Source organism: Dreissena polymorpha, chromosome 6, assembly GCF_020536995.1.
Source record: "Dreissena polymorpha isolate Duluth1 chromosome 6, UMN_Dpol_1.0, whole genome shotgun sequence".
NCBI lineage: Eukaryota > Metazoa > Mollusca > Bivalvia > Myida > Dreissenidae > Dreissena > Dreissena polymorpha.
The window spans coordinates 47,771,972-47,785,326 of NC_068360.1; the positions used below are offsets into that span (position 1 = coordinate 47,771,972).

The 13,355-nt window shown below is 35.5% G+C and overlaps 2 protein-coding genes across 2 annotated transcripts; one reads left to right on the top strand and one right to left on the bottom strand.

The window, feature by feature from the left end:
* The first annotated feature begins 2,704 nt into the window (after nucleotides 1–2,704).
* LOC127835655 (calphotin-like) lies at nucleotides 2,705–4,509 on the top strand. Its single transcript, XM_052362093.1, has 3 exons — nucleotides 2,705–2,956; nucleotides 3,023–3,556; nucleotides 3,766–4,509. The coding sequence occupies exons 1-3, from the start codon at nucleotides 2,705–2,707 to the stop codon at nucleotides 4,507–4,509; spliced, it is 1,530 nt and encodes a 509-aa protein (XP_052218053.1).
* Nucleotides 4,510–5,105: 596 nt separating this feature from the next.
* LOC127835656 (proline-rich protein HaeIII subfamily 1-like) lies at nucleotides 5,106–9,886 on the bottom strand. The gene is made up of 2 exons (XM_052362095.1): nucleotides 9,758–9,886; nucleotides 5,106–5,540 (listed from the first exon to the last, which is right to left on the bottom strand). The coding sequence occupies exons 1-2, from the start codon at nucleotides 9,884–9,886 to the stop codon at nucleotides 5,106–5,108; spliced, it is 564 nt and encodes a 187-aa protein (XP_052218055.1).
* Between the last annotated feature and the right edge of the window lie 3,469 nt (nucleotides 9,887–13,355).

Below are 13,355 nucleotides of genomic sequence, written 5' to 3' on the forward strand. Positions count from 1 at the left end.
GATCGCACATCTTAATGTTTTCATTAACTACTTAAATTTTAAAATACCAAAACATATTTAGGCAAATATAAATAATCGAACTTGCACAATGACTGAGATGTTTAATGATAATCATTTAAATTTATTGAAAAGTCAGGAAGAGCGGATACCAATCGTTATTTTTTCCGAAAATTCAGTTTTTTCAGTATCGAAAATTACAGATTTTGATACGCAGGGTCTGAGCAATTTTGTTACCTAAACATTTGCCCCACCATGTCGGTGGCAACCATGATCATATACGTTATATTGCTTATTACATTTGATTTTGGTCTTGTTAAAGTAGCTCTAAGAAGTGTTTCTGGATGCTTCGAGTATTGTTCCCATTCAAAACTATTATGTCTTATATAATTAATAACTCAAATACTGACCTTAAAACTAGAGTTAAAATTAGATAGTTAGAGGTGCTTGAAAACCCCTTGCCTAAACAGGAGTTTGTCAGCTTTTGAGCTTTTCAATTTTGAAAATATAAATGACAAAAACAACTTTAATATTGCTACCAAACAGGAGAAATTGTACGAGAATTCAATACACAAGAAGGGGAAGTCAGGTGGAAATAAAAAGAAAGAAACAGCTGAAAAAGTAGAGAAAGATCGGAACGGTTTAAAGCTTGTAATGGCATACAATAGAAATGAGTCAATAGGACACGGACATCTCGACTCATTTTCGCTCGTTAGTAATAAATGCAGTATGATATATATTTAATATTAAACAAAACATAGAAACTTTATGCATTAATTACAAACAATTCAAAGATATAATGAAAATGAGAATGATCGAACTTAGATATTTATGTATGTAGTACAAAAATACGTACTTTTATAAAATTAAATAAAGGGGTTGGTTAAAAATTAAATGCCATGCTATGTTTTAATTGGCATAAAGATAAGCATACATTTAATCTACATATTATTACTTCTTGCGGTGCTGGCACTGATATCCAATACAGAGCTGCCTGTGCCTGTAGAGGTCGATGGGACGATCGTGGAAACGGCATTCGTATTGCTGACAGTAAGGTGCGGCATGACGCTACTGATATGTATACGGTCTGTAGGAGGCATCTATTCTTTTAACATTGCACACTCGGAAAAGTGATAAGGTTGCATACACCTTGCACAGCTTTAACGTTTCAGTTTTGTAGTGAGGTGTGAACAGTGTTTAGTAAAACAAGAGCTTACCAGGAAGTGTTCATGTTCTTTTTGGAGTTCTTGTGCTTGTTTCCTAAAATAAATCATTCATTCCATATATTCATTCCATATATATTCTACAAAACAAATTAATCTTGATTTAGAGTGGACGCATTTTTTCTATATTTACTGACACGGACCCAGACTTTTGGCGTTCACAGTATGCGTCCCAGATGCACAAAAGACCGTTTTCTAATCGTTTGATATATTTTAATCGAAACAATTTTTGCTGAACGTAGTTAAAGTTGCATTGGCCTTGATAACGCCCAGCTTATGTCTAATCACTGAATATACGGAATCTATGAATACAGTTAAATGGCAATGTATCAATGTATTTTTAATTATTACTATATGTCTACTATTTGTTAACGTGACCGTAACATTGATAACATCAAACCCTTGTCGAATTCGTGAAAATAAGGAATCCATGTATACAGTTTGAATTCAATTTCTCAATTTGTTTTAAAATGTTTCAATATAAATATTCTTCAAAATCTTCTAACGTGATCTTGACCTTGACAGTCCTAATATGAAACCCCTAATAGGTATGGATATAAATTATAAATGTAGGTAGTTGCAATACATACGCTCACTTTTAATAGGATAACTGAGTTAAAACCATCAATTTATAATAAGTAACATTGACGTTGACACTCAACTGCAATGTCAAACGAAGATTTGATTGAACGAATCTATGTATGTCGTTGAATTACTAAATCTTAGTTTTCAATTCTTTAGCATGATCCGTTCTATATTTTGAATTATAGTGGAATTGACCTTAACCTCATAAAGGCCGTTAATGGAAAATATTGCGTCGACATGAGAATATTCGAATAATCACAACAATGTCCTTTATTTGAGACAAGTGAAAGGAGCGCCGATCCTCACATGCACCCCATTACTTATTACAAAGCACAGACGTATAAATGATTATCCCCTAACATTGTATTTAAAATTAAGTTTATTTTTGTTTGAGTCTATAAATATATATTTGCAATGCAAAATTTAAAAAGCCAATAAATGGTTTGTCAAGCCACATAGGAATGTTTTTGCCAGACATATAGAAATTGATAAGAAATAATGGTAAATTTTGTTTTCTCTATAGAGGACTTGTTTGACAATGTTGGTAAATAAGTTGGCGATGTAAATGATCGGGCTGAAAGTACTGTGACTGTATTGACGACCTCCTAAAACGTAGTTAATCTTTGATACGTCAAAACTAAAACAAGATAATCAAAAGCAAAGTTTAATAAAAGTTAATGAGGTTTGTGGAAATTTAATACCAGAACATATTTTATATAGCATGTACATATATATATATATATATATATATATATATATATATATATATATATATATAACCTTAATATGAAAGCTATTGTATAGATTATTGCGTACAGCGTATTTCTAAAGCATTAGAAACAATGAAAATAATTTTCCTTTATCTAAGCAATGCGTTAGTAACTTGGGTTGAGCTTCCTATGCCTGTAGAGGTCGAAGGAACGATCGTGGTAGAGCTTCCTTTGCCTGTTCAGGTTAAAGGAAAGATCGTAAAGGAGCGTCCTATGCCTGCAGAGGTCAAGAAAACGATCGTGGCGGAGCTTTCTGTGCCTGGAGAGGTCGAGGGAAAGAACGTGGTGGAGCTTCCTGTGCCTCTCGAGATTGAGGGAAAGATCGTGGCGGAGCTTCCTGTGCCTTTAGAAGTGAAGGGAAAGATACTTGCGGAGCTTCATGTACCTATAGAGGTCGAGGGAAAAATCGTGGCGGAGCTTCCTGTACCTATATAGGTCGAATGAAAGATACTGGCGGAGCTGCCTGTGCCTGTAGAGATCGAGGGAAAGATCGTGGTTGACCTGCCTGTGCCTGTAGAGGTCGAAGGGAAGATCGTGGCAGGGCTGACTGTGCCTGCAGAGGTCGAGGCAAAGATCGTGGCGGAGCTTCTTGTGTCTGTAGAGGTCGAGGGAACGATTGTTGCGGAGCTTCCTGTTCCTGTAGAGGTCGACAGAAAGATCGTGGCGAAGCTTCTTGTACCTGAAGTGGTCGAGGGAAAGATCGTTTTGGAGCTGACTGTGCCTGTAAAGGTCGAGGGAAAGATCGTGGCGGGGCTGAATTTGCTTGTAAAGGTCGAGGGAAAGATCGTGGCAGGGTTGACTGTGCCTGAAGAGGTCGAGACAAAGATGGTGGCGGAGCTTCTTATGCCTGTAGAGGTCGATGGAAAGATCGTGGCGGTGCTTCCTGTGCCAGAGGGGATCGGGGTAGGGATCGTGGCGGAGCTTTTGGTGTCTGTAGAGGTCGAGGAAACGATTGTTGCGGAGCTTCCTGTGCCTCTAGAGGTAGAGGGAAAGATCGTTACGGAGCTTCCTGTGCCTTAAGATGTGAAGGGAAAGATCTTGGAGGAGGTTCCTGTTCCTGTAGTGGTTGAGGAAAAGATACTTACGGAGCTTCCTGTACCAATAGAGGTCGAGAGAAAAATCGTGGGGGAGCTTCCTGTACCTATAGAGGTCGAATAAAAGAAATAGGCGGAGCTACCTGTGCCTGAGAGATCGAGGGAAAGATCGTGGTTGATCTAACTGTGTCTGTAGAGGTCGAGGGAAAGATCGTGGCAGGGCTGACTGTGCCTGAAGAGGTCGAGGGAAAGATCGTGTCGAAGCTTCCTGTACCTTTAGAGGTAAAGGGAAATATCGTGGAGGTGCTTTCTGTCCCTGTCGAGGTCGAGGGAAAGATACTGGTGGAGCTTCCTGTGCCTGTAGAACTCGAGGGAAAGATCGTGGCGGTGCTTCTTGCTCCTGTCGAGGTCGAGGGAAAGATACTGGCGGAGCTTCCTGTGCCTGAAGAAGTCAAGGAAATCGTGACGGAGCTTCCTATGCCTGTAGAGGTCGAGGGAAAAATCGTGGCGGATCTTCCTGTGCCTTTAGGTGTCGAGGAAACGATCGTTGCGGAGCTGCCTGTGCCTGTAAAGGACGAGGGAAATATTGTGGCGGGACTTACTGTGCTTGTAGAGGTCGAGGGAAAAATCTTGGCGGGGCTGACTGTGCCTGAAGTGGTCGATGGAATAATCGTGACCGAGCTTCTCATGCCTGTAGTGGTCAAGGGAAAGGTCGTTTCGGAGCTTCCTGTGCCTGAATATGTCGAGGGGATGATAGTGGCGGAGCTTCCTGTGCCTGTAGAGATCGGGAGAAGGATCATGGCGGAGCTTTTTGTGTCTGTAGAGGTCGAAGGACCAATCATTTCGGAGCTTCTTGAGCCTGTAGAGGTCGAGGGAAAGACCGTAGCGGAGCTTCCCTAGGCTGTAGAGGTCGAAGGAACGATCGTTCCAGAGCGTCGTATGCCTGTCAAGGTCGAAGAATTGATCGTTGCGGAACTGCATGTGCCTGTAAAGGTCAAGGGAAAGATCGTGAAGGAGCTCCCTGTGCCTATAGAGGTCGAGAGAATGATCATTGAAGAGATTTCTATGCCTGTAGAGTCGAGGAAACAATCGTGGCAGAGCTTCCTATGCCTGAAGAAGTCGAGAGAAAGAACGTTGAAGAGCTTCCTTTACCTGCAGAAGTCGAGGGAACTATTGTGGCACAGCTTTCTGTGCCTGTAGAGGTCGAACGAACGATCGTGGCGGAGCTTCCTGTACTTAAAGAGGTCGAGGGAACCATCGTTGCGGAGCTTCCTGTGCCTGAAGAGGTCAAGAGAAGATCGTTAAAGAACTTCCTTTACCTGCAGAAGTCGAGAAAAAGATCGTAAATGGGCTGCCTGTGCTCGAGGAAACGATCGTGGCGGGGCTTCCTGTGCCTGTAGAGAACGAGGGAAAGATCGTTGAACTTAATACGCCTGACGATGTCGAGGAAAATATCGTAACGGGGCCGCCTGTGCCTGAAAAGGTTGAGAGAAAGATCATGGCGGAGCTTTCTGTGCCTGTTGAGGTCGATTGAACGATCGTAGCGGAACTTCATGTGCCTGTAAAGGTCGAGATGAAAATCGTTGCGGGGCTGCCTGTTCTTGTTGAGCTCGAGTGAAAGATCGTGGAGGAGCTTCCTGTGCCTGTAGAAATCGAGGAAAAGATCGTGGCGGAGGTGCCTGTAAAGGTCGAGGGAAAGACCGTGGCGGAGATTCCTTTGCCTTTAGTGGTCGAGAGAAATATCGTGGCGGAGCTTCCTGTTCCTGAAGAGTTCGAATAAATAATTGATGCGGAGCTTCCTGTGCTTGAAGAGGTCGAGGAAACGATAGTTGCGGAGCTTCCTGTGCCTGTAGTGGTCGAGGGAACGATCGTTGCGGAGGTTCCTGTGCCTGAAGAGGTCGAGGGCACGATCGTGGCGGAACTTCCAGTGACTGTAAAGATCGAAGGAATAATCGTTGCGGAGCTTCCTGTGCCCGAAGAGGTCGAGGGAACACATTGTTTTAAAATATAAACTATTTTCGTATTACACAACATTTAACATAACCACATGCATCCAAGATTCAGGCAAGAAGAAATGATTGCATAACGACAAGCCCGTTAACTGATTTGCACGTAAAAAAGTATATTTATATGATTTGCAAAATATTCTACAATCCACATTAACCTTGATTTCGAGTGGAAGCCTCTTTCTCGTATATTTTGACTAACAATGATCTTTACGGTTGACCGTGACCTTGGCATACATAAAAATCACACCAATCCATGCAGATACGGAATTCTTGTACACAGATTCATTTCCATTGCTTAATTTGTTTTCGAATTAAATGAGAATAATCAATCGTGCAATATCTTCTTGAAGTAACCTTGAACCCCATTAGCCATATATACAATCCCTTGCTAGATATGAATATATAGTTTTAATACAATAGCTTAAAAGAGTAATTAAGCGAAAATAATTTAAATATTTTAAAACAATTACCTTTACTCCTAACTGCAATCTCAAATTAGTTTTTTAAGAAACATCTACGAATGACGTTACATTATCATTTTTGAATATGTTTTCGGATTACTTATTGGAATTCCTTTTTATTTTAAGCAATGGCTTTGACCTTGCACATATATATTATACATGCAACCTAGTAAGAACTGCATAGTATGCATAGATATATTAGTTTCATTACAATCATTCCATGTATTATTCAGTCAGTTAACATGTTTTGCAATATATTAACTTAACATGACATTAAATTTGACCCCTACCACCCCTAGACCTGAAAATTCGTCTTAAAGTAGTTCTAAAGTTGTTATTGGTTAGTTGTGTTTGATATATTTGTCGAAGAAATGTAAAAATTGGAAGATAAAAAATTGCAGTTTTCGCCTTGAAAATATGCCGATAACACGTCTTTGTATGGCATGTTTAGTCTATGTCCACTCAATCGCATATACATTGATCCAATGCGATTATATTACATTGAATGTATATAATTTAAATATATATTTAAAGATATATTCGATTCAAAATGAGGAAGATGTGCGTTCAAAGATGGCAAGTTACACGCTGACTCTGATCGGACATTCAGACATTTATATAATCAGAGCTCTCGGTAAACCGACATGAACGTCGAGCAAACGAAACACATTCCAACAAGTGGAAACGTGTATGCGTATCGACACGAAGAATGGTCGTTCAATGACAATGGTGGGGTGTCGTAGTATTCGATACAATCATTCTACAGCATTTTAGAAAAACGGAAAGCAATATTGCAGAAAAATTAACATTACCTTAAATGGTTAAAATAATAAATACAATATTAAAAGAGCCATATATGGCTACGGATAACCAACTTAATAATGAAACATGGATTATAATGCTTAAACTTCTGCTTTATTTGAGAAATATCATGCACAATCCAAAAGCAACTTCGAAATACACTTGGCCAATGGCATTTATTTATCTTTTATAAGATGGACAACTGATCGTGTATTGTTTGTATTATTCTACACTACATTGCTATCTGCTTAGTCATTCAATGATCAAAATGTCTGACTACGATGACTTTCCATATTTGAACAAGAAGATGGTAAATATAAGGAAGGCACTAAAAAACTGTTTTAAATACCAAAACATGTTGAAGTAGTTCAGCATAAGTCTGTGTTTGATTCAAGAATGTCAAATAATAGTCCCCAAAACGAGGTTTAAATCCCTAAAATATAGCGAACATCGAAATTCCAGCATCTCAACAGAGCTAAACTTGTTTTTAAATGTCAGACTCAATTATTAAGCTACACGCGGATGTATGTAATGAAATTATGGCAATAACATTTTTCGATATAAAGATTTTTTAAATATACTTTACTTGAGTGTCAGACATGACTCTTTTGAATAGGTTACCTTTCAGAACGGAAACAAGCACTATTTAAGATGTAAACATCCCACTCATCGCGTGTTATAGCTTATATAAAAAATATATATTATTTTTATGACACGGATCATCTAGAGAACTCACACCGTTCATTCACGGTAACCACAATTTTGTTAATATAAATGAAATATGATTATCAGATCTTAGAAGAACTGGAACCAGAAAATAAGGATACTTGATTTGTACTCAATTGCCAAAAATGTTTTTATGAAACTTCTTTATGTGTACAATATATGTTACACTGATGGGAAATCCCCATTATTTAGTGCAAATTCATACGACACATAGAAACGATTTTGATTCTTCACTAATGTAAAATACGAATAAACATAACTGTATCGGCATAAATTTATGTGTAATTAAGTATATTAAAGTAAACCATATTCTACTGTACCATATTAATAGTGTTAATAGCATTCCCATGTCATATTCATATTTTGGTTAAAGATATCGCGAATAAAATGTTGAACATATATAGAATGTTAAGTGAGTTTTGGATAAAGATCATGCGAGGCATAAAACCGCTACCATGGTTCGAGCCGAGCATGATAAACTTGATCGTTATCTAAAACTCACATAATATTCTTTTTATTCTATTATTTCCTCCCCTTCTCCATTAATAATTATAAAACAAAATCGCATTTTTTGACGATTTTATATTTTCGTAGTTGACAAAAACATATTCTCCAATTTTTGGAAAAAAACAACATATCTGATCTAAAGATAGCGATAGTATAAAGCTAAGATTTTACGATTGTTGTTATACTATAGATTTTCATCTGGTAATAGGATAGAATGTTTTTTCTTGACAGCGTATATACTAGAAAGTCGCTTAGTTTTGATTCAATGACTATCTATTTATATAAAAATTTTAATTGAAAGAATCGATTTAACATTCATAATTCAAGATTAGCAGGAATGGTGTATACAATATACCTTTAGAACAACATGACAATTCAAGCATGATGATATTGGAAAAGAAAGTCTGAAAATGGCAAGGATAGTTGTAAGAAACTGCGATATGGAACAAAGAAGCATTGGTAATTTGTAAGATACCAAACAGAAAATTCACAAATTCAATCTTCTATTGAAATTTCAGATGTTATTAAGCATTTTTGTTTTTATGTGCAGGTCCTCCATCTCGTTTAATTATGAGATATCCCGTTAAGAGTTGTAACTATTGTTTTGTGATTCGTGTCGATACTAAAAAGAAAATGTCAACTTGATTCTTAGTAACAATGTTATGGGTACAATAGCTGCATAAATGTTCACATTTACATGTTAAATGTATAATTATGATTATTAAATTTCGTTCTAGCGATTTATCAGCAGGTAGTTTAATTATATTTATTGTTATATTAAACTTCAGTTAAATATCAACAGCAGATGCGAAACAAATTATATGGTTCGCTTATTGATGGGTAGGAGTTAAATAACGAGTGCAGTGGAGTGCCTGACAGTGGGGTTTAAATACAACAAGTCAACAATGAGTCAGTTAATTTAAACATAAAGAATAAGACGCAAATTGTATTCATCACAATTGATTGAATCAGGTCACATTCATTGACCAGCAATACAATATATCTTTACATGCTTACAACCACTTGTATGATCAACATTTCGAATATCAGAAAAGTTCCAAGTGTAGTATCTAACCTAGAGCGCACTTAAGAGGGTTGATCCTAGAGACTTCACTGCAAGTGTTTACCAAATTAGCGTCTTAAGGATCATTCACCGTTTTCATTAATTGTGGTAAAACTGTTTAACCTTGGAGACTGCATCACTTGTTTTTCGAGTGTTCCTGGATTAAATAGTTTTCATTAATGAAACTATGATTTTATAGTTCAGGTTAAATAGTTGTTCCTTGACAGACACATGGCGACATCATGATATGTACAAGTTAATGTTATATCAAGGATTGGACACCGTTCGTCACAGCAGACCTGGATATACACGTATTTTGAAGTACATAACTTATTGATATATAACTTTATCAACTTTTAATAAAACAAGATCGTCAAATTATTATGTACTAATTTGATGATATGAAACTACATCCACTGTTTTCAGTAAAACACGTGTTGGTATAGTCGTGTTCATATTTAAAAACAAAAAGATGCAGAGAAAAACCTTGTATCCATCTACCTTCTCCGACATGTAGTTCTATTGCAATCAGTTTTCGCAATTACACCGACATTATCAGTTAAGGTTGATAGCGATGGTACCTGGTTAAGTACAACATTTACTTCGAGGAAGCTGGTTTGCCCATCACCCAAGTGATTGGAACAGTTTACGCTTATTGTGTTCAATGTCTTCTCTGACAATTTTGCGAGACGTGTAGTTGCTCGTAACATAGTTTTAGAATACAGAAACAAATGCGATTTAATATTTTCCGGAATAATAGCTCCACTTCTCAAACAAAGACCAATACGATACACATCATACACACATACGTATAAAAATAACAAGTGCTTACTGTAAATACACACATCTATTTACCGCAAAAGTGCTTGTGTACAAACCATTCTGTTATTTTAACAACAACCAAAATAAATTATTAACCCATCGTGTTGTGAGTGCGGAAGAAAACATCGTCATTATCATATTCTAACAACTCTAGTCAATAAAAATGTGGATGTCGAAATCTCAATATTAGGCAAAAGAAGCGATTGTATGGGCGAACTTCGAAAGTTATATTTTTTCTGTACTCCTTTTTAAAATACAAAGCATTTTAATATTTGTTTTAGACACAAAACTTTATTCTAAGCGTGATTTTTATGTATATTGATTTTGCAATATAACAATAGCCGTGGTGTCTAATCATCAATTATAGTGAACACATTTTTCACGCTGACTTTGTTCTGTTTATTTAATCGATGTACTTTTTTCTCCATAGCTGCATCATGTGCTACTTCCCTAGTTTGTTTTATGCTTATTAGGCGTTTTTTTTTCTTATGCTTATTTGATCTTTATATTTTCCTACACATTGTTATATTTTGTATAATTTTCTCATATAACAGTTAAACGTGATAGCTATACGACATATCTTTAAAAGATAAGTTCAGGAGTATAATAAGGTGAGATAAATAATATAGCTATGTCTTATATATATAACACAGATTAGATATGCATGTTTTAATTGCTAAATGCAGAAAAGTCAAACAAACATTTATTCTAGGTTTGTGATATTGTTACCCCATGAACATATGTTTTGCATTGAACTGCTCCTGTATACTCTTTATGAGTAATTCTATTTCGCATATGAGACCATTGTATCTATAATTGAGATATAAGTTGAATGTTCTATAATAAACCATAAATATATCATCCAATACTCCTTTATAAACCTTCAGAAGAGTAATATAGCTTAATAGTTGTATTACATATGGGAGAAAACTAATAAAAACAATTATATGGTTTAAGAGGTTGTTACCTCCCACTATGTATCCTTAGATTTAACCTTCCTATGGTTTACCTTTGAGAGAAATTTAATTCAGTATTTGAGAATAAATTGGCAAATTATTGAACTTTATTGCCGTGTTTATAGAATACCGTAAACTTTAAGAAGATATTAATTAAATATTATAATTAGAAAAAAATCTAAGATTATATATATAATCTTATGGTGGAGCAATATTGAAAAATATTTAAATATTATAGCATTTGTTATTTTTGCAAAACAAACATTTTTATGTAAAAGACAACGGGTTTTAATTATTTGAATATAATATTTATACAGTGCATTATATATGTATTTTTATATTCAACGTTAATGAAAAATACACAAAACTGAATTTAGAAACACAACTATATTAAAGAATCGAAATTCTTTTCTACTACCTGTGTGATTTGAAAGTTTAATTAAGCGTTAACAGTTTAACTGCCTTGTGTTTCTGGTATGAATAGATAAGAACAAACAAAATGTTATAATGGTGGCTAGACAATAGAAAAAAGACAAAACACAGTGTACGATAGATATATGATATGACTACCATTCTTTGTATCTCTCTCTTTCTTTCAGTGAATTACTGTTCATTTCAATATGTAGTACGTTTTGCAATGTAAGTTAATTTAAAGCTGGTGCCTGGGTTTCTGTACATGTCCCATTGCTTGTAAAGTTTAAAAAGTGTATAAGTTGTATATATTTCAGTATATTAGTATTAGCTTAATTAAAACAATATTTTCAACAATGATGAATAAAATTGATATTAATGTAAAAACATTACCCGCATTACGTACCATAAACCATTAGTATTAATATATGATAAGCCATAATAATTGTCGTTGATGGCCGTCTAAATTTTGCACAGACCTAAAAATGATTTTGTGTGAGATATTTCGCCATTCTTTCAGTCATATCACACTGGTCAGTTAATGTACTCAACCATTTCTTCGGATGACTGATTCACCAGAACGAACTGTGCATACTCTGTCCATTAACTGACATCCGATTGGCGATAACAATTACTTCATGACCATACCGCGCACAAGCTGCGTGCCTCAGCAGCGATTCCAACTATTGATCCCTGGATTTACAGGTTAACGCTAAACTTACTAATCATGACTAAATCGTTAGCACAAACGTATACTAATACATGAAAAAAGTTCGTTATAAAAGAACTGAACTGAACAGTAAAAAACAATCTCTGTTAATGGAAAACGATCCATGTAAGATATACAATCGCTCAAGACGTTTAGTGATTTAGCTTTACGATTGAAACATTACAGATCCCATGAATTACATGCAAGAGTTTACAGGGATCAAGTAACTTTATACTTCAGTTTAATGTTAAGGTTAAACGTAAGGAATGAAGTTATTGTCGAAAACGTTCCCAATTACACTGTGGTGTATTTTTTTTCATCCATAATCTCAATGTCGTTCTATTTCGGTTGAACGAACATAGAATTTCCTATATTAATATCACGTTTAAATTGAGATTGCCGTTCATGGCCGGTAAAAAATGGCATTTAAATTTGGATAATGGTACCTTTGTAACTTTATATGCTTGTACAATGAATTATTTGTAAAGCCGTATTGACATTTGATCTGACAGGAAAATAATCACCTGTCAATTATCGCTATTTAATTAACAAATATAATGATTGGGCTGTATAATTGTAAAGAAAAGGAGATTAAGTTGATAATTGTTTTTATGTCATTTTGTCGTGCGCAAGAGATAAGTTATTTGACTTCAATTTAATCGAATTATAAACTCCTGTTGTACTTTTAAATTTGAACTAAGATGCTATGAAGTTTAAGCTCCAATAACTTTAAACATCGACTGTTACGAGGCGGTGACATCCCAATTAATCACATTTGAAGTATTTGACTGTTGTGTATTTTTATGGTGTTAGTTACGAAAATAACAATTTAAGTGATTACTTATAAGAAATTGCTTAAAAATATTTACTTATTTATGCAATTTCAATAAATGTTTTTCTTTAAACATTGTTCTGTTGCGACGTTGAAATAAATGTATGTACATTTCACTGACATAGAAATTTAAAAAAACACTCTAAATGTGATAAATACAGATATATAATATTTGTCCCTGCATGGATTTAAAATGAGTAATACATTTTTTTACAGTCAACTCTCTCATAAATATACACGGTTTATAATAGATATAGCTAAACCTTTTGTCTAAGACAACTGTTCACATACCGAGACAAATTGTAACAAAGGATCCCGATTTTAAACGAAAGGTATTGTTTTGAAACAAATGTGACAGTCGGTTTGACGAACGGCCAAGATCAAAGGAAGTATCGTTTTCAAAGTATATAATAGCTAAGCTCCGTGACTCTAGTTAGGTAACGGAAAGT